The 20,588-nt window shown below is 39.5% G+C and overlaps 2 protein-coding genes across 15 annotated transcripts in view; one reads left to right on the forward strand and one right to left on the reverse strand.

Moving 5' to 3' along the window:
• The window catches only part of LOC125448356 (GMP reductase 1), a 113,494-nt gene extending 103,452 nt beyond the window's left edge, over positions 1-10,042 (forward strand). For both annotated transcript variants that reach the window (XM_048523637.2, XM_059653473.1), the window contains exon 9: positions 7,312-10,042. In XM_048523637.2, coding sequence (XP_048379594.1) covers positions 7,312-7,492 — 181 coding nt within the window. In that variant the 3' untranslated portion in view covers positions 7,493-10,042. The remainder of the gene's footprint in view (positions 1-7,311) is intronic.
• A 1,371-nt stretch (positions 10,043-11,413) lies between these two features.
• The window catches only part of atxn1a (ataxin 1a), a 346,456-nt gene continuing 337,281 nt past the window's right edge, over positions 11,414-20,588 (reverse strand). For all 13 annotated transcript variants that reach the window (XM_048555139.2, XM_048555149.2, XM_048555131.2 and 10 more), the window contains one exon: positions 11,414-16,191. In XM_048555139.2, coding sequence (XP_048411096.1) covers positions 15,661-16,191 — 531 coding nt within the window. In that variant the 3' untranslated portion in view covers positions 11,414-15,660. The remainder of the gene's footprint in view (positions 16,192-20,588) is intronic.

Here is a 20,588-nt window from a genome sequence, read left to right on the forward strand (position 1 = left end):
TTACCTTCCCTTATATTGAGTCGGGCTCAGCTCTTGCTATGGGCTTGGACGGGGTAGAATTTGTGAGGACCATTTTGGAGGGTTTCTTGACACACTTTGTCAACAGTCCAGCCAGGGAAGGAGTTATACTGGACCTGAGTCTGGGAAATGAACCCAGTCAGGTGAGTGAAGTTTCAGTGAGGGAGAGCACTTCAGGAGTAGTGACCACAATATCATGAGTTTTCAGATACTCATGGAAACGGATAACAGCAGTCCTCAGGTGAAGGTGTTAAACTGGGGAAAGGTGAATTACAACAATATTAGGCAGGGACTGGAAGTGGCTGTTTGAGGGTAAGTCCACATCAGACATGTAGGAGTATTTCAAACGGCACTTGATAAGAGTTCTGGAGCAGCACATTCCTGCCAGAATGAAGCATAGGTATGGCAAGTTACTCAAATCTTGGATGACCAGGGATGTTATGACTTTGGTTAAAAAGAGAAAGGAAGCATACGTAAGGTTTAGGAGGGAACTGACAGAACCTTTGAAGTAAATAACGAAAGTAGGAAAGAACTTAAACAAGCAATTAGAAGGGCTAAAAGGATTCAGGAAAAGTTGTTAGCAAATGGGATTAAGGAGAATCCCAGCACTTTTTATGCATATATAAAAAGCAAGAGGGTAGCCAGGGAAAGGGTTGGCCCAATCAAGGACAAAGGAGGAAATCTGTGTGTGGAGGCAGAAGAGGTAGGTGAGGTCCTAAATGAATACTTTGTGTCAGTATCACCAAAGTGAAGGAATTAGTGGAGGATGATCTCCAGGAAGGGAGTGTCGAATTTCTAAGCCAAATTGCTATTAAAAAGGAAGAGGTGTTGTGCGTCTTAAAATGTATTAAGGTAGATAAGTCTTTGAGTTCTGACAGGATCTATCCTAGAATATTGAGGAAAGCAAGAGAATAGATTGCTGGAGGATTGACAAATACCTTTGTCTCCTCTTTGGCCACAGGTGAGGTTCCTGGGGACTGGAGAATTGCCAACATTGTTGTTTAAGAAAGGTAGCAGGTGTAATCCTGGAAATTACAGACCCGTGAGCCTCACACTGGTAGTGGGAAATTATTGAAAAAGGTTTTCGGGACAAGAGCTATATGCATTTAGAAATAAATAGACTTATCAGCAATAGACAGTGTGGTTTTGTGTTGGGGAGGTCGCGCCTCACTAACTTGATCGAGTTTTTTGAGAAGGTGACAAAGATGATGATTGAGGAAAAAGTGATTGATGTTGTATACGTAGACTTCAGTAAAGCCTTTGTCAAAGTCCCTCATGGCAGTCTGTACAAAAGATGAAGTCACAAAGTATTAGGGATGAACTGGAAAAGTGGATACAGATGTGGCTTTGTCATTAGGAGACAGACAGTAGCGGTGGAAGGATGTTTTTCGGAACGGAGGGTTGTGACTAGTTGTGTCCCATAGGGCTCAGTGCTGGGGCCTCTACAGTTTGTGGTCTATGTAAATGATTTGGAGGAAAACATAGCTGGTCTACGTAGTAAGTTTGCAGACGATACAAGGATTGGTGGAGTTGCAAATAATGAGGAGGATTGTCAGAAGATACATCAGGATATAGATCAATTGGAGTCATGGGCAGAAAAATGGCAGAATGAATTTAATCCAGGCAAACGTGAGGTGATGGCATTTTGGAAAGTAAGTATGGGTGGAAATTATAGTGAATGGCAGAACCCTTAGCACTATTAATATGCAAAGTTTGCAGGTCCATAGTTCACTGAAGGTGGCAGCACAGATAGTGTAGTAGGAAAGGTCTATGGCATGCTTGCTTTCATCGGAAGGGGTATTGAGTTTAAGAATAGGCAAGTTATTTGCAGCTTTATAGAACTTTAGTTAGGCCTACACTTGGGATATTGCATACAGTTCCGGTCACTAAACTACCAGAAGGATGTGGCTGCTTTTTTTGAGGGTATGAAAAAATGTTTACCAGTGTGTTGCTTGGTATAGTGTATTTTAGTTACAAAGAAAGCTTGGAAAGACTGGGTTTGTTTTCACTGGGACGCAAGAGTTTGAGACTTGACCTGAAAGAAGTTTATAAGATTGTGAATGGCATAGATAGAGTGGGAAATATGAGACTTTTATCCAGGGTGGAGGGGACAATACGAGGGCACACAGGTTCAAGGTGTGGTTGGCGGGGTTAAAACAAATATGCGAGGCAGATTTTTCCACTCAAACGGTTGTTGGCATTTGGGACATGCTGCCAGAAAGTGGAAGCAGACACATTGGCAGCATGCAAGAAGCACCTGGATGAATACATGAATAGGAAGGAAATAGATGGATATGGATCCTGTAAGTCAAGGCTGTTCTGGCATGGAAAGGGAAAATGTGACGGTACAGACCTGGAGGGCGGTAGGTCCTGTTCCTGTGCTGTATTGTTCTTTGTATCAAGGTGAATAAATCCTGGACCAGATACAGTGTACCCTAGAACTTTGTTGGAAGTTATGGAAGTGATTGCTGGCCCATTGCTGAGATATTTGTATCATAAATACAGGTGAGGTGCCGGATGACTGGAGGTTGGCTAACATGGTGCCACTATTTAAGAAAAGTGGTAAGGAAAAGCTAGGGAACTATAGACCAATGAGCCTGATATCAGCGGTGGGCAAGTTGTTGGAAGTGATTCTGAGGTACAGGATTTACATCTGTTTAGAAAGGCAAGGACTGATTAGGGACAGTCAACATGGCTTTGTGCGTGGAAAATCGTATCTCAGAAACTTGATTGAATTTTATTTTGAAGTGACAAAGCGGATTGACGAAGGCAAATTGGTTGTCAAAGTAGAATTCAATGTGATGTTCGACACGGTTCCACAAGGTAGACAAGTTAACAATAATAGATAATAGAAATACAGGAAGAACTAGGCGGTTGGACACACAATTGGCTAGAAGATAGGACATTGAGGGTGGTAGTGGAGGGTTGCTTTCAGACTGGAGACCTGTGACTGGGGGTGTGTGTTGCAGGGATCAGTGCTAGGTCCACTGCTAATCGTTGTTTATATAAACAATTTGGATGTGAACATAGGAGGTATGGTTAGTAAACTTGCAGATGATCCCAAAATTGGCAGTGTAATGGACAGCAAGTACAACGGGACGTTGATCAGATGGGTTGATGGGCTCAGAAGTGACAGATGGAGTTTAATCTAGATAAACGTGAGGTGCTACATTTTGGTAGAGAAAATCAGGGCAGAACTTGTAAATTTAATGATATGGTCCTGGGGAGTATTGCTGAACATGAGACCTTGGAGTGCAGGTTCATAGTAGACAGGGTAGTGAAGGCAGTGTTTGGTATGCTTGCCTTTATTGGTCACCGCATTGAGGAGAGGAGTTGGGGGGTCATGTTGTGGCTGTACAGGATGCTGGTTAGGCCACTTTTGGAATACTGCATTTAAATCTGGTCTCCTTGCTATAGGAAAGATGTTGTGAAACTTGAAAGGGTTCAGAAAAGATCTAGAAGGATGTTGCCAGGGTTGGAGGGTTTGAACTATAGGGAGAAACTGAAGGCTGAGGCTATTTTTGCTGGAGCAACAGAGGCTGAGGGATAGCCTCATAGGAGTTATTGAAATCATGAGGGGCACGGACAGGGTGAATAGTTAAGGTCTTTTCTCCATGGTCCAAAACTGGAGGGCATATGTTTAAGGTGAGAGGGGATAGAACAAAGAACAAACAAAGAACAAAGAAACCAACAGCACAGGAACAGGCCCTTCAGCCCTTCAAGCCTGCGCCGATCAAGATCCTCTGTCTAACCTGTCATCTATTTTCTAACGGTCTGTGTCCATTTGCTCCCTGCCCATCCTTGTACCTGTCCAAATATATCTTAAAAGACGCTAATGTGTCTGCGTCTACCACCTCCCCTGGCAACACATTCCAAGCACCCACCACCCTCTGTGTAAAGAACTTTCCACGCATATCTCCCTTAAACTTTCCTCCTCTCACTTTGAACTCATGACCCCTAGTAATTGAGTCCCCCACTCTAGGAAAAAGCTTTTTGCTATCCACCCTGTCTATACCCCTCATGATTTTGTAGACATCAATCAGGTCCCCCCTCAATCTCCGTCTTTCTAATGAAAATAATCCTAATGTACTCAACCTCTCTTCATAGCTAGTACCCTCCATACCAAGCAACATCCTAGTGAACCGCCTCTGCACCCTCTCCAAAGCATCCACATCCTTTTGGTAACGTGGCGACCAGAACTGCACACAGTGCTCCAAATGCGGCCGAACCAAAGTCCTATACAACTGCAACATGACCTGCCAACTCTTGTACTCAATACCCTGCCCAATGAAGGAAAGCATGCCATATGCCTTTTTGACCACCCTATTGACCTGCATTGCCACCTTCAGGGAACAATGGACCTGAACACCCAGATGTCTCAGTTCATCAATTTTCCCTAGGAGTTTTCACTTTCCTGTATAGTTTGCCCTTGAATTTGATCTTCCAAAATGCATCACCTCGCATTTGCCCGGATTGAACTCCATAGCTTTAAAAGGATCTGAGGGCCAACATTTTCACACAGATTGGTGCATGTATATGGAATGAACTGCCAGAGGAAGCGGTGGAGGCTGGTACAATTATAACATTTTAAAGGCATCTGGATGGGCATATGAATAGGAAGAGTTTAGAGGGATATAGGCAAGAATGAATCGTACAATTTAATGCCATCTAGTTTTGGACTCCCCAAACATAAGGAAAAGACCTTGGCTATTCACATTATCTACGCCCCTCACGATGTCATAAACCTCTCCAACATTACCCTTTCATGTCTAACACTCCAGGGAAACCAGTCCCAGTCTATCCAAACTCTCCTTATAACTAGAATGTTTCAGTCTTGCTGATATCCTACTAAATCTTTTTTGCACTTTTCCAGTTTATTAACATCCTTCCTACAGCATGGCAACTAAATTGTATATAGTACTCCAAATGTGGTCTTACCAATGTCTTGTACAGCTATAACATGACATCCCAAGTCCTGTATTCAGTAGTCTGACCAATGAAGGCAACTGCCGAACACCACCTTCATCTTGTCTACCTGTGATATCACTTTCAAGGAACTGTGTACCTGAACCCCAAAGTGTCTCTGTTTGAAAACACTTCTCATATCCCTACTATTAACTGTGTATGTCTTGCCCGGTTTTGTCTTACCAAAATGCAATACCTCGTTTTATCTGAATTTAACTTGATCTGCCATTCCTCCGCCCAGTGGCCTAGTCAATGAAGATCTTTTTGTACTCTTAAACAATCTTCTACACACTGTCCATGATACCACCAACTTTGATGTCATCCAAAAACTTACGATGCCTCCTATATTTTCATCCCAATTGTTTACGTAAATAATGAACAACAGCAGACTCCGCAACAATTCTTGTGGCACACTGCTGGTCACAACCTGCCAGTCTGAACAATAACCTTGTGTTGCCATCCTATGTCTTCTACCGTCAAGCCAATTTTGTATCCAATTGGTTAGCTGTCCCTAGATTCTAAGTGATCAAACCTTATTAACTGGTCTACCACAAGGAACCCTGAAGGTCTTACTAAATTTTGCCCATCCTTTCCATAGGCTATGTATCCTCAGATGTTTAATTCCTAGCTCTGATCCCCTACAGCCACATCTCTGTGCTACACACGATAGCTGACAATTTCAGTCTGAAATCCAGCTCAGTTACCTTGTTTCATATAATTTGTGCAATGAAGTACAACACCCTTAGTCCTGCACTGACTGCCCTTTTTCTCATAGTTGTTCCCTCAGCTGTTGTTGCTGAAGTTAGATTCCTGGCCCTTTCCATGTTAGCTGTCCTATTACTTGTTCTGGAAACTTTAATAGTCTCTGCTGAGCACTCTCTCCCTTTAACTTTTTCTGTAATTCTACATACAACCAGAACGCCCCACCCCTTCAGTTTAAAGCCCTATTCACATCACTTGGCATCAGGTAAGAGTGTTCTACTGAAAGCTACCACCTTGCCTTTTGTCTTTCACCCTCAACCTGCTTCCTAACCACACCCCCCTACTCCCGCCAACTCACCCACACCCATAGGTCTGGAAACAACCTTTGGTAAAGTTTTGAGATAACAAAGTGTGGAGCTAGATGAACACAGCAGGCCAAGCAGCATCAGAGGAGCAGAAAGGCTGGCGTTTTGGGCCTAGACCCTTCTTCAGAGAGTCCTTGCAGCATTACTGGAAGGAGTAACGTTTCTGGGAGTACTGCTATGGCAATTTGGACCAACTGGCGTCCAATTTGTTGGCAGCTTCCATGAAGCTATGGCTGCCCCCTGGAATCTCAGATGTTGAGAAAGGCCAGACACTGGTCATTTAAATAGCTGAAAGGTGCTTCATTTGATAATGCCCTCCCCCATGGGAATGAGAGGGGATTTGCACCGGTACTCCAACTACTGTTCCCACATTAAATTCTGACCAGTGTTTCAGGTCACTAACCCTTCACCAGAACTGGCTGGACAAGTCACAAGTTTTAAACAAATACAAAGACAGGAAAAGGGGCAGGGAGAACAAAGGAAATAGTTGTGACTGGACGAAAGGCAAATCAAAGTAAGTGATTAAAAGAATGATTGTGCAAGATAATGAGATGGTAATGGGACAAGTAAAGAAATAAAAGATAGGTTGAGAGGAAATAGTGGAATCATCAACAGCTACTACACAAGAAAACGGCAGAAATTGTTAAGTCTGGAAGGCTGCAAAGTATAATTGAAAGATGAGTTGCTATTGCTTGAATTTACTTTGAGCTTTATTGAAACAATGAAGGCTGAGAAGAGATCATAGCAGGTGCAAAAATTAAACTGAGAGGCAAGTAGCTTGTTAATCAACAAACTAAACAGAAATATTCCATAGTGTTCACCTGATGCAGAGGTTGTACAATCTGCTAAGCAGTAAAAAGGTTCTGCAAATTCTGAAGAACGGTCACTGGACCTGAAATGTTAAGTTTGATTTTTCTCCACCAATGCACCCGGATCTACTGATTTTTTTCCAGAAATTTGTTTTTGTTTCTGATTTCCAACATTCGCAGTTTTTGTTTTTTTTTGCTTCTAGAATTTGCTTGTTTTCAATTGAGTGATGGGCTTTTACAACTTGCCTTAGAGTGATTTTAGATTTTTCTGTTTAATTCTATGTTTTACCTCAGAAATTAGCATTATTAGTAGCTCAAGAGATCAATGCAGGCAATTACACTACTCAACAGATGGAGAAAGGAAAGGGTGGGGTCATGTTTCCATCTTCTTGTTCACATACAGGCTCTCATCTAACAATGTGGATTACCTCTTTTATGTCTTTTCTATTCAGAGCTTCAGAAGGCAGAACAGTGGAGGTTCCTTACAAAGGAGATGTGGAGAGTACAATCCTCGATATTTTAGGGGGATTACGCTCCACCTGCACCTATGTGGGAGCTGCTAAACTGAAGGAACTGAGCCGGAGAACAACATTCATCCGAGTAACACAGCAGTTTAACCAAATGTTTTCCTAGGGGCTTTTACGATGGAAAAAAACTGAAGAGTTCCACTCCTGCAGAGGTGTCTCATTCAAAAGCTTTGGTGCAGTTCAATATAATTTTCACTTTTGATAGTATAATAATAGTTTGCTGTTTCCCTGGTTTGAAGCTCATAAAAAAAATGGACCCATGGCCTCTAGGATCTAAACTTACAGCTAGGTTTGCACTTTCTTTTCTGTATCGTGAAACAATTCTTTGCTGAAAGTGACAGCTCAAGATGAAAAATCAATAACGACTTCAAACAAAATATCTTAAGTTATTAAAATTGAGGCATTATTGCCTCTTATAGAACAAAACTCGGTTTTGTATGCACTGCTCAGGCATATTCAATTTTTAATGTTGTGAAACAATAGAATTTATTTGAGGAATTAATTTAATTATACAATACTGCTTAAAAAGCTGTGTATATTGTCTGCAAATGTGGAATGAAAAATTAAATACCTAAAGCAAATCGTTCACTTCAAAAACCTGTAGTTCCTTCATTCGCAATAACAACCAAAACAGAATCCCCCTCGTCCTCTCGTACCACCCCACCAACCTGCGGATCCAACACATCATCCTCCGACACTTCCGCCATCTGTAATCCGATCCCACCACCAAAGACAGTTTCCCCTCCCCACCCTTATCTGCTTTCCGGAGGGTCCACTCTCTCCCATGACTTCCTTGTCTGCTCCACACTCCCCTCCAGCCCCACCACACCCGGCACTTTGCCCTGCAACTGCAGTAAGTGCTACACCTCCCCCCTCACCCCCATCCCAGGCCGCAAGAAAACCTTCCACATCAAGCAGATGTTCACCTGCACATCTGCTAATGTGGCATACTGTATCTGCTGTTCCAGATGTGGCCTCTTCTACATCGGGGAAACCAAGCGGAGGCTTGGGGACTGTTTTGTGGAACACCTACGCTCGGTTCGCACTAAACAACCGCACCTCCCAGTCGCTAACCATTTCAACTCCCCCTCCCATTCCTTAGATGACATGTCCATCCTGGGCCTCCTGCAGTGCTACAATGATGCCACCCAAAGGTTGCAGGAACAGCACCTCATATTTCGCTTGGGAACCCTGCAGCCCAATGGTATCAACGTGGACTTCACAAGCTTCAAAATCTCCACTCCCCCGACTGCAACCCAAAACCAGCCCAGCTTGACCCCACCTCCCTAACCTGTCCTTCCTCCCACCTCAAGCCCCTCCCCCATCTCCTACCTACTAGCCTCATCCCACTCCCATGACCTGTCCGTGCTCCCTAGACTGATCTATCCCCTCCCTAACTCCCCACCTTCACTGGCTCCACCCCCGCCTCTTTGACCTGTCTGTTTCCTCTCCGCTATCTATCTTCTATCTGCCTCCCCCTCTCTCCCTATTTATTTCAGAACACCCTCCCCCTCCATTTCTGAAGAAGGGTCTAGGCCAGAAACGTCAGCTTTCCTGCTCTTCTGATGCTGCTTGGCCTACTGTGTTCATCCAGCTCCACACTTTCTTATCTCTGGTAACAAATTATGGCTTCTTTTGAGACAAATCATATAAACAAAATTGATGTGCTAACATTGAGTTTATCCTACAGATGTCTACTCTGTCTGAAAATCCCATGACACTTGAAGGATATGTCAATGTTATTAGTATTGTGCAACTTGCCATTTCCCCAACTGTTTCACCAAGAAGTTATGAATCACAATGCGGTATACAGCTACTGCTTTCAATTCTTTCAATTTGGGAGTCTACAGGGGGAAGAAATAGCAAGGATAATGTGGGTATTTTATAAATTGATACTACTGAAATTAACTGGGAACTTTGCCCTTTAAAGGCTATGTTGTCATTCTGCATTGGTTCCCACACAAAAAATGTAGTGCCTTTCACAATCTTGGGATATCCCAAAGAGCTTTACAGCTAATTAAATACTTTTGAAATGAAGTTACTGTAATTAAACACAGCAGCAATATGCACTTGGTGAATCCTCCAGAAGAGCAGTGTAATAATGACCAGATAAGAATTCAGGATGTTGTTTGTCCACGGCTTTTCTTTGAATAATATCATGTGATCACTTATTTTCCCCTCCCCCAAAAGAGCTTCTGGGCTTTAGTTTAATGTTACAACTGAAATCGCTGATGTCACCTCCTTTGCCAGTAGTATAGTGGTGGTGTTACTTGTCTAATAATTGGGAGGCCTGGACCAATGTAGCAAAATGGGAATTCAAATATCCACATGGCAGCTGGTGAAATTTAAAATCAAATAATTCTGGAATGAAATGCTAGTCTCGTTAATAATCACAAAACCAGAAGATTATCATAAAAATCTGTCTCATTCACTAATGTCCTTGAGAGGAAGAAATCTTTACTCTATTGACCTACATTTGATTCCACAACAATAGTAGAGTTTTAAATGCCTCTTGGGTGTACTGAACCACTACAGAACTAAAGCAGTGTGAATACAACATATGAGCTGCAGCAGTTCAAAAGTATGGGTCACCACTACTTTCTTGAGGCAATGAGTGATGATCAATAAATGCTGGCCTTGACTTGTGCAACTCGAATCCCAACAGTATTTCCTTTTAATTACATGCAGTACTTCCTCAGTAGTCTACTGGATTTGCTCAAGTGGGACTTGAACCTACAAATTATGACTCCAAGGTGTTACCAACAGAGCCATGACATTTGTCTAGGCACAGCTTTGAGAAAAGATGCTTCCACGTTTACCCCCATTTCTGAAGAAGGATCTAGGCCCGAAACATCAGCTTTCCCGCTCCTCTGATGCTGCTTGGCCTGCTGTATTCATCCAGCTCTACACCTTGTTATCTCAGCTTCTCCAGCATCTGCAGTTCCGCCTTTCTCTGAAATAATTTGTTACCACCCGTCCCCAGATCCTGTTTTAGACTTAGCAAAAATTGGCAAATTTCTAGGAAATACACATTTCTCTACTGGTTCCAGGCACACCCTCCGTTCACCTTAATTCTATATTTCCAAAACAACTGAAAATACAAAAAAAGAAAATCATCAGTCATGTAGTAAGATGGCAGCCACTGGAGTAACCTGTAAAGTACATAATAAAAACTGAAAGAACTGCAGATGTTGTAAACCAGGAACAAAAACAGAAGTTGCTGGAAAAGCTCAGCAGGTCAACTCTGATTTTTTCTTCACAGATGATGCAAGACCTGCTGAGCTTTTCCAGCAACTTCTGTTTTTGTTCCTGTAAAGTACATATTTTGTTCAGTGGCATTAAGCCCTGGTCCAAATAGTTTCAACAGAATACCAAGGTGCAGTTCTACTACAGTCAATGTACTGTGGGTAGTTGTAGGGGTTGCAGGGTAAATTGCATCACGGAAAGTAAACTACATTAACACAAAATACAAAGTAGTATTTTTATAGCTTACTGAAAACTGTGCAGAATTCCATTCACTGAAAAATAGATCATGATTTTGAACAAATCGTCATTTTTTTTTACATAAAACCTCCTTTAATGTATCAACCATGTTACTATTAGCTTGTTTGGATAATGCAGTAAATGAAAATCTCCCAGAATAAAATATCTATATTTCAAACAACCCAAGCAGTATATAATTAAAAACATCATAACCAACTGTAAGTGTACTGTATTGCTTCGCATCTCACGTCAACATTCTTCCAAACCCTGTTCAAAACTTTGCCTTGGTTAACAGAAAATGTATTAAAACAATTTTTTTAAAAAATTAGCCCATGACAGAAGTTAATTTTCCGAGTCAAAATTTAATGTAGTTCCAAAGTGACATATATAACAGTCAGCCACCATTAACTTGGAGTGACTGCTTCAGCTTTTAGCACCAGTTGAAACTGAGGTTACAATACAGAAAACTGCAAGAAATTCTGTCATTTTCAAATTTTGCTTAAATTGCAAGGTGACATCCTTCCATCTCTCCAGAGAATTGCTGCTATAACCACAGCAGTCTTGCCTACATTTGTGAAATCTTCCAAGATGAAGCAACTTTTCTTAAATATTAAACATAAACTGAGTTTATTTAGACATGTTCAATATCTTGCATACTTTAGTGAAATCAACTCCCTTACTTGGCCTCTTCATTTCTCATCTTCTAATCATCTCTAATAATTCCTGAGTTATTCTTTCCATTGGTGATCTGCCTCTCATTTGCGACATTGTGATCTGAAAAGTATTTTGCCAGTGCACTGTAAAGTCTTTGTGTAACTTTTATACTTACAAGAGAAAATACAATTTATATCTGAAGTTTGCACAATGGCACTGCAATGCATTCTTACTTTTTTTTAAAACTTGTTCCTTATACAATCACAAATTATACCCTATATACCTGTCTTTCGTTTTTCATTCTTTATTTCACCAATTTCTTAACAAGAACAAAACATTACAGAAATTTGATAGTAACAAATTTGAATCACCATCTTTAGTGCATGCAAAACTTGGAGATAGACCCACCGTGTGCTTTGCATCCAAACTGCTTAGTTGCTTGATGAGGCTATTTGAAGTTGAGTGATTGATACAAAGTGCAGAATAAAAAGAACTGGAAACAAGCAACTAGAGGAAACAGTTGCGGTTGGCACTGTTATTTTATTAGTACGAGTATACTGAAACAATAAACTTGTACTGGTATACAGACAATTTCTTTAAAACAAAATTTGTTCAAAGTCTGGATCAAATATTATCATAATAATGAAATAACTTCTAACTAGAAAACTTGCAAGCACCATCAAAGAAAGGGACCATAAAATTCAACAGACCCGAGTGTATCCTACAAATAGACACACCACGATTAGAAAATAGAATATGAATTCTTCCATTTGTATAATTGTTTAAAAAAAGCTAGTGCAAGTACAATATTGTACACTGGAATTACATAGAATACGCACGTGTACGGAAAACATCCCCCTTTCACAATGAAAGCTCTTAACTACGTATTTATGCACTGAAAAATCTCTCTCCTCATCAGTAAGGTGCAAAACATTTTTCCCACCCCCATTTTCCTGCATCTACTGGCCATTGCCATTAGGTGACCACAGCTTAGTCAGTCCATGAAGAAAACAAAAAAGACAATTACCGCCTCTAATTGATTCTCAATGGAAGACTTAGAACTTTCAATAGGTACTAACAACCAAAAACATAGCAAACTCAGGAGCAGCAGTTCATATCTGGGACTATTCATAAACCGGCTGCACATCTAAAAGTCTCTTTGTACAGTACTTCATCCTCGCCACAGCCTGAACAGATCAATCTCCTGGACATTACAAATTAAAATATACAACTAAATTTAACCTTCAACTTATTTAATAGATCCCCCCTCAAATATATTACAAGATATGAAAGTCAAAGCTAGTTTAAACAGCATCCGAGCCTTTCAAAAACTGAGTAACCTTCCACCAACATTCAAGTCTCCATGTGCAATAGGTTCATGTTACCTATACTAATCAATGAGTGAGCCTTCACTGTTAAACCTTTTGAAAGCAGTTTGTTTACAAAGGTCCCAACCAGATACAGCACTATGACAATCTGATCAGTAAGGTAACAATATTTGAGGCTAGGTTTGTTAAAAAGAAATTAGGCTTCAGAGTTAGTGAAAGTGCTGCTTCCGGTTACATCAGTGTTCCACATGCACACCAGCCCCATCCCTGAGTAAGAGGTGTGAAAGGGTTCTTCAGGTCTCTCCAATCATCCTGTCCAGACAAATTTAAAAGGTGTTGTAGGTGGAAATTTCTATTACTATAGGAACAGTCAGTAAATATTTGTAACTGTCTACTTACAGGTGGGTTTACCCTGACTACCTTTGTGCGAGTTCTTGTTTAATTTTGTCCACTACAAATTTTTAAAAAATAGCCTGCTGTCAGTTAACTATTGCAAATCAGATTTTGTAAAGAGGCACATGGCTGATCTGATTATAAATGAAAAGTTTTCCTTGTATTCTGATCCAGCTTAAGAAAACAGGAGGCCAGGGACTCAGTTGAAAAAAAGGTAGCAGTACAATGAACTAATAACAGCCTCTCAAATGTAAGATAAAAGATGTGAACTTTCAGACTAAACTTGGCACTTTTAACAAAACATTCTTGTACAAGCAAATAAATTCAGAGCAACAGGCAGTTGGATTGAATAGGACTGACATGATTCTAGATTTGGAATTCCTACTTACAAATCAATATAAAACAAGTAACTATATTTTTCGCATTGTGCCTGACTATTTCCTGTAGTGTTTCTTCAGCAAAACCAGTCAGTTAAATGAGTCCCTGCTTCCATGCTGGGGGAAAAGAAAATCACCTGTTTAAATGTATAGTGGTACTGGATTATTTTGGCTAAAATCTCATATGTATCTCTGTACTCCATTGTTTCTCCATTTCAATTACCTCTTACCATCTGACGCTAAGAAAAATAAAAGAACGTGACTGCCCTGAGCAAGTTAATGAAAGGGCTGATGCATTTACGGAGCAGAACTAACATGTTATCATTAGGAACCCAGCACTAACCAAGCAATGCGAATGTGCAATATATTGAAAACCTGCCCAGCTATTTTGGTGCATAGCTGAGAGGTTTAATTATAGTGAGCTTCTACGATACCCAAGCCTTTTGTCTCAACATTTTCCCTCCCCATTAAGATCTTGAAACTGCTTTGGAACACAATTTTGAAGATGCAAGTGCCAGCTACAAGCCAAGAAATTAGAGTTTCCAATGCTAGCTAGATTTCAAGTCACTTGCACAAATTAAAAAAGCTATCATTCCCTGTTCACTTCCAACAGTTTTCAGTTTTGGTTGAGAACCTGTTATGAAAGGAAAAAAACTGCATTTTCAAAGGAAGCTTTGTTCATTTTAAATACTGCATTTTTGATGAATTACATTTTAAGTGTTGCGTGGTGCTTGGAAAAGCAGAGTGTATGTCAAACTAAAAAGAATTTAATTTAAATTCTACTTGAAGATGATGGAAAACAAAGATTTGAATGAGTAAAATTCTATACAAATTTTTTGAATCATAATATATCACTGGTGTACACTGACATTCCTGTGTAACATATAATTAAGCAGATAAGAAACCTTTTTATTATGCTATTTGAACCCATCTTTAATTTTTCAAAAATCTGTTTATTGAGGAGCTTGATATTTTTTTTAAAATGGCAAGTTACTAAAAACATTTACTGGTATCATTTGAGCTGTCCTAAGAGAGATTAATTTTATAGATATGACAGACTTGAGTCAACCACTCAACTTGATGTCCGAAGAAACACTGTGGGAAGGTCCCAATGCTAAGGCAGGCCAAACAATGATCGCTACGTCTTTTTTTTAAATTTCCCCTTTTTAAAAAAAAAGGTAGAGAGAAAAACACAACAATTGACAGATTCACTGCATGATTGTTGACTCTCAAAGTGTGCAAATTGCCAAATGCTTTAAAAGTACAACAGTTAAACACTGGATAACCCTAAATTTCTCTTCCAGACTTTGTTTTAACTCTCTGGGATCTTTTCCCATTTTTGAAGCATTACATTTAAAAAGTGCTTTCTGAACAAGCAGTCATCAGTGGACTACTACTACCATTCATAATCATTCACACAAGAATCAAGATAAATGATTCTCATTCTTCCAAACACTTTGAATCTACAATTCATTCTAGACAACATCATTTTTCAGTTCCCTTTTCCTTTAAAGTTCAGTATCTAGCTCTACATGGATAACAGTGTTTACAGATAATACTAAACTTGTCATTTTGGTATGACTTTGAGCATTCAGACCAAGACACCCAGTAAATAAATATTACTGAATTGCAAGTGCTTAAAGACCATCCTGCCACTCTGTTGTGTTGCACAACATTCAAGTGAACCTAGGGAAAAAAAAAGTGGCACCAATCATTACTAAATACGAATTGAATTTTAAAAACTTAAAAACAGTACCAGAGAAGACATAAATGGATTCTAAAATCATGATAGGAATAATCCTGGTGAGAATTTTCATTAAGAGCATTCACTAAACAGTGAACAGTCAGAGCTTTGTGGAAAGAACAGTTACCAGTCTCCTCCTTAACATCATTTGAAGATATTACAACATGTTATTAACAAAAAAACTAAAATAACAAGCAGATAACATGTAAATACTGGGTTTTTTTCTAGCTTTAAGTCTACAGTACAGTATTATAGATTTTTAATTTCTGAACTCCCACTGCTCCCCAAAGTGCCTTCACTTGCCTACATTGGACCGTCCTTCAATGCAAATCTTAACCTCCTGAGGAATGAAGGAAGGCTTGGGAAGATTCAATGGCTGCTCTTCATCTGTTTTCTCTACTTTTCGCGTTTCAGGAGCAGACCACCTCCTTTTCCTTGTTGGAGGTCGCCCGACCTCTGTCTTATTGAGCCAAGACCGTGCAGACTGTATCGTAATGGTTTCAGAAAACTTCAGTTTGCAATTTTCTGAGATAACAGGTACACTTCCCTGCACAACCCCGTTTTCTCGCTCCAAGTGCTGGGGCCTGTTCTCAGATATACTATAATTTTTTGGGTGCTTCAACAAAACACCAGTTGAGTCACCAGCCTGTCCTTTCTTTATAGAGCCATTTTTTAGATTTTTCAGTGTAAGAGATATGCAAACATCGCCAACAGAAAGTTTGGAACATGGCAAACCAAACAGTTGAGATGTTCTGTCCGGACAACATGATGACCAGCCTTTTCCGAAAACAAAAAACGGGTGTTCCATCAGAACTTCAACACTGACCTGGAAATTAAATTCAACACAGTAAGTCTTTCAGCTGTTTCAATGCATACAAAACATTAGCTTTATTAATTACACAAACTTAGTCACTATTAGCAGTTGACAGAAAAAAATACAAGAGCAAAAATGACAATCACTTGTTATAGATTTAGATATAAATGCAAGTGGCCAGCTGGAATAAAATTACCCATCTCTCTCATAAGTAAATGAAACCTGCACACAGGGTTGGAGTGCTAATGAAGATTGCTTTCTTAATGACACAGCCCCATCTCAAATGCCTTTGAAGGCTTCATGACTGTAAAGCGAATAATGAGATTTTTAAAAAGTAAAATCATCCATTGCTCTGAAAGCTGAAGCATTCATTGAAATCATAGCAATAAGACCAAAACAAAAAACCCAGACCAGGTGAAGGAACACTTTAAATATATCAGCACACAGCTACATCAAAACTATTTAATCTGAAAACAAACAGACCCATTAGAACCTTTTACCTACTTGTAATATCATTCAGGTCACAATGCAGTTGAAGGTAAAATAAGGCAATACTAGATTAAAAATATGCTTGAAACATATTGCCGCTCTCTCCTGGCAATGGTATAATGTTCAAAACTTCTCATCGTTATTACTGTTAAGCATTGTTCAAATGCAAGTTTGATTGTTACAACTGCAAATTTACTGCTGCTCTGCCAAAATCAAAATCACCAATCATGGTTTAGTCCAGTTTGTAAGTCCCTCATATGGTTCATGAGGAGAGTTAGCAATAAATATGTTTCACACGATCTCAACTATGCTACAAATTCTAAGGTATTTAGGATGCTAGCATGTAATCATAATTACATGTAATCAAATAATAATTACAGCAACTTTTATTTACCACCTTCAAAATGGAAAACATCCTGAGGCACTTAACTGAAACATGAAATTGCGTGCTAAAATAGAAGAATAGGAACAGGCTCAAAGGTATAAAGCTAAGATAGGATAGTCTATAAAATCAACTGAAGAGATGAGTTTTGCTAAAGAATTTAGAAGTAAAGCAGAAAATGAAGAGGGAGGGAGATAGAGCAGGGAGGTTTATCCAGTGGTGGGGTAAAGGATGGAAGGGGGTGTCTCTCAAATTCAAATGAATTTCTGGACTCTGTCACAAACACTTTGGTCACAGCAAAAACTAGGCTTAGTGCAGAGAATTACTTCTTTCAGTCATGATATTTTGTGTCAAAAAGTTGCAAAATAAAGGACAAACAAAAGACAGCTGAAAGGTGCAAGAAAACATTCAGACGTCAAACACATTCAGATATCAATGAACACAAATTCAGTGAAAATTACATCATATACATAAGTAACAAATTATAAGTTGTATATAACTACATATATTCACATTTATGCAATATCAAAAGACAGAAGTGAGTTGAATAAACAGATGCAGAAGTTTCAACAATCTGGTGTTGAAATTGTATCTTGTATTCATTCATCATTTACATTCCTCAGAGTCAGATGATTCTATAGAATAAACAACAGAGGGAGCAGGGATAATATAAGCAAGGGGACACAACTAGTGGGAGTGAAGAACTGGGCACCAAGCTATTCAAAAACATATCAGCAAAATATATTAACAAATGGAAAAATGAGTGACTAATCATGTAATGCCCAAAAAAAACGGATGAGTGACAAAAGAGTAAACTCAGTATTAAATGGCAATACAAGTCTTGCAATAATATATGGAATGGGAAAAAGATAGCTTCTGTCTCATTTCATTCCACATGTTCAGATAGGCTGAATAGATTCCCTTAGTGATGCAACACTAAAGTTCTAAACTTAAACTTTGAGACCCTTACTGCAGAAATAATTCATGTTAGGGGTAGGAAAAAAACGAATGAAGCAACTTAGTAATCAAAATTATGTTTTATCATTGTTAAATGACCACTCCTAACAGAGAAAAGACATGGTCATAAAATCACTTCTTTGGAAAAGTTGTCTGTCTTCTGACTTGAATACAAACAGTAAGTACTGCAGAAATTCAGCATGTCTGGTAGTATCTGTAGAAAGAAGCTTCTGGTGCTTCTGGTCCAGAGACCCTTTGGAATTATTTTATTGTATGGTTAGCTCAGATCACAGAAATATGGTGGTTGTAAAAGAACTTTTGACCTATTAAGTGTTTATTTCTTGGCTGCTTGTACCTGCTTCACCACTGACCCTGAGTTTCCAACTGAATGATTTTGTGCCTTTTATTTTGAATTTTTCTGCTGATACTGAATATGATCTGGGACCAGGTCTTCTCCACATAGACCCTGCTGCCACTCAAAGCTTAATTTATCACAGCTAAGGATGTGCTCCGGGGATCGCAACAAACAGCTTCCTGTTTAAATGCACAGGTGGAATCAGCAAGCACCATGAATCATTGGTGTTTTCAGCGAATGCTTAGTGGGTGATGTCCATGGAGTCATAGAGACGTACAGCACAGAAACAGACCCGTCAGCCCAACTTGTCCATGCTAACCAGGTTTCCAAAACTGAGTTAGTCCCATGTGCTTGCATTTAGTCCATATTCATCTAAACCTTTCCTATCCATGTACTTGTCCAAATGTCTTTTAAATGTTGTAACTTTACCATTTCCTCTGGCAGCTTGTTCCATATATGCATCACGACCTGTGCGAAAAAGTTGCTCCTCAAGTGCTTTAAATGTTTTTCCTCTCACCTTAAACTTGTGCCCTCTAGTTTTGGACTTCCCTACCCTGGGAAAAAGACCTTGGCTATTCACCATATCCATATCCCTCATGAGTTTAAAAATCCTTACAAGATCACCCCTCAGCCTCCTACTCTCATCTTTGCAGCCTCCTTGGCATTTATTGTGTACACTCCTTCTTGATACACATTTTCGCCACAAAGGATCACTAGACTTGAAACATTAACTCTGGGTCTCTCTCACAGATGCTGCCAAAACTGCTGAGTTTCTCCAGCACTCTGTTTGTATTTCAGATTTCCAGCATCCGCAGTTCTTTGTTTTTATTCTCTAAATTTCTTGCACTCTTTTTCAAATCAGTATGAGTGAGGTCCGCCACAGAGAGCATGAGAAGTCACACTGTTAAACAATAAAAGTGAAAGAAATTTGATGCTATAATCAGTATGGTGAAAGGCATGAGTTTTTATACGTGTGTGTGTTCGGGCTGCCCAAAACAGAACAGCATAAAAGGGCCTATGAAAACCCCAACAAACTTTGCAGTACATACTTAACAGAAATTAGTGTGTGTGAGAGAAAGACTTGTGTTCTCAGCACTTAAAACAATCGCTGACTGTTTAAGAAAGATTGTATATGCTGCCTTCCTAGATAAGAACATTTCATGCTAATTAGTTATTTCTCTTAAATTTTTTCCTAATCACTTATACTACAAGTAAGTTTTAATTAAGATTCTTCAAGATAATCATAGATATGGTTTCCAAAAAAGTCACAGATTTAACACACACATTATATGTGCATAAAAAAATCACTAAACAAAGCATTAGAAAGAAAATTTTAAAAACTAATTACAAATTATGGAAGAGGGGCCTCCCTATCTCTTATTGAGGACGGTGGCTAAGAGAGTTGGAATGGTGGGAAATCTCAAAGAAGCCTCTGTTACAGCCTTGTGCAAGATAAGCAGACACAGACATCATAATTCAGAGATACAGGTCACAAGTGACGGTGGAGAGTTCAACTTCTCACATACTAAAATTACCCAATCAGATCACAACAACAAGCTATACACTAATACAGAGTGATGTACTAAAAACTCGACTATAGTTAGACAACCCAGCACTAATTAACCAATAGTATACAGGGGGAGGGAGTATGTGCCGCCATGGTATAACAAGAGAATGTATAAAAGGAAGTTTGCTGGTATTTCGGATTACAGCGTCATCAACTCAGATCAGAAGAACAGTCAAAGATTAACACAGAAATTGAGCCTCATATCGAGGCCAGATTCGAGGTGGTCTTTGACCTCTCCCTGCACTGTACTGGTGAATGCTTGAATAAATTACCATGTGCCTGGACTCTGCTTGTCTCCTGAAATTTATTGCTTTCAAAAGGTCACTCCTACAATACAATATATAAAAACTCACACCTTTCACCATATATACATTGCACATATATGTGGAAAGGATATAAATCAGTCATTGATCAAGGTCTCAGACTGGAAAAGGGCAGATTTTACGGTTTTAAAAGTTGAACTGGAGCAGGTTGATTGAAATCACTTTTTGGTGGATAAAATAGCGGGTGAAAAATGGGAGAATTTCAAAAGAAAAAGGAATAGGATGCAAGTACATATCCATGAGAAATAAATACAGAAATTCCAAACGTAAAGTACTCTGGATGCCTAAGGATATTGATGAGAAAATAAGGAAGAGGAAAGGAAGCATATGGTGCAT

The sequence above is a fragment of the Stegostoma tigrinum genome, chromosome 2 (assembly GCF_030684315.1).
Source record: "Stegostoma tigrinum isolate sSteTig4 chromosome 2, sSteTig4.hap1, whole genome shotgun sequence".
NCBI classification, from domain to species: Eukaryota; Metazoa; Chordata; class Chondrichthyes; order Orectolobiformes; family Stegostomatidae; genus Stegostoma; species Stegostoma tigrinum.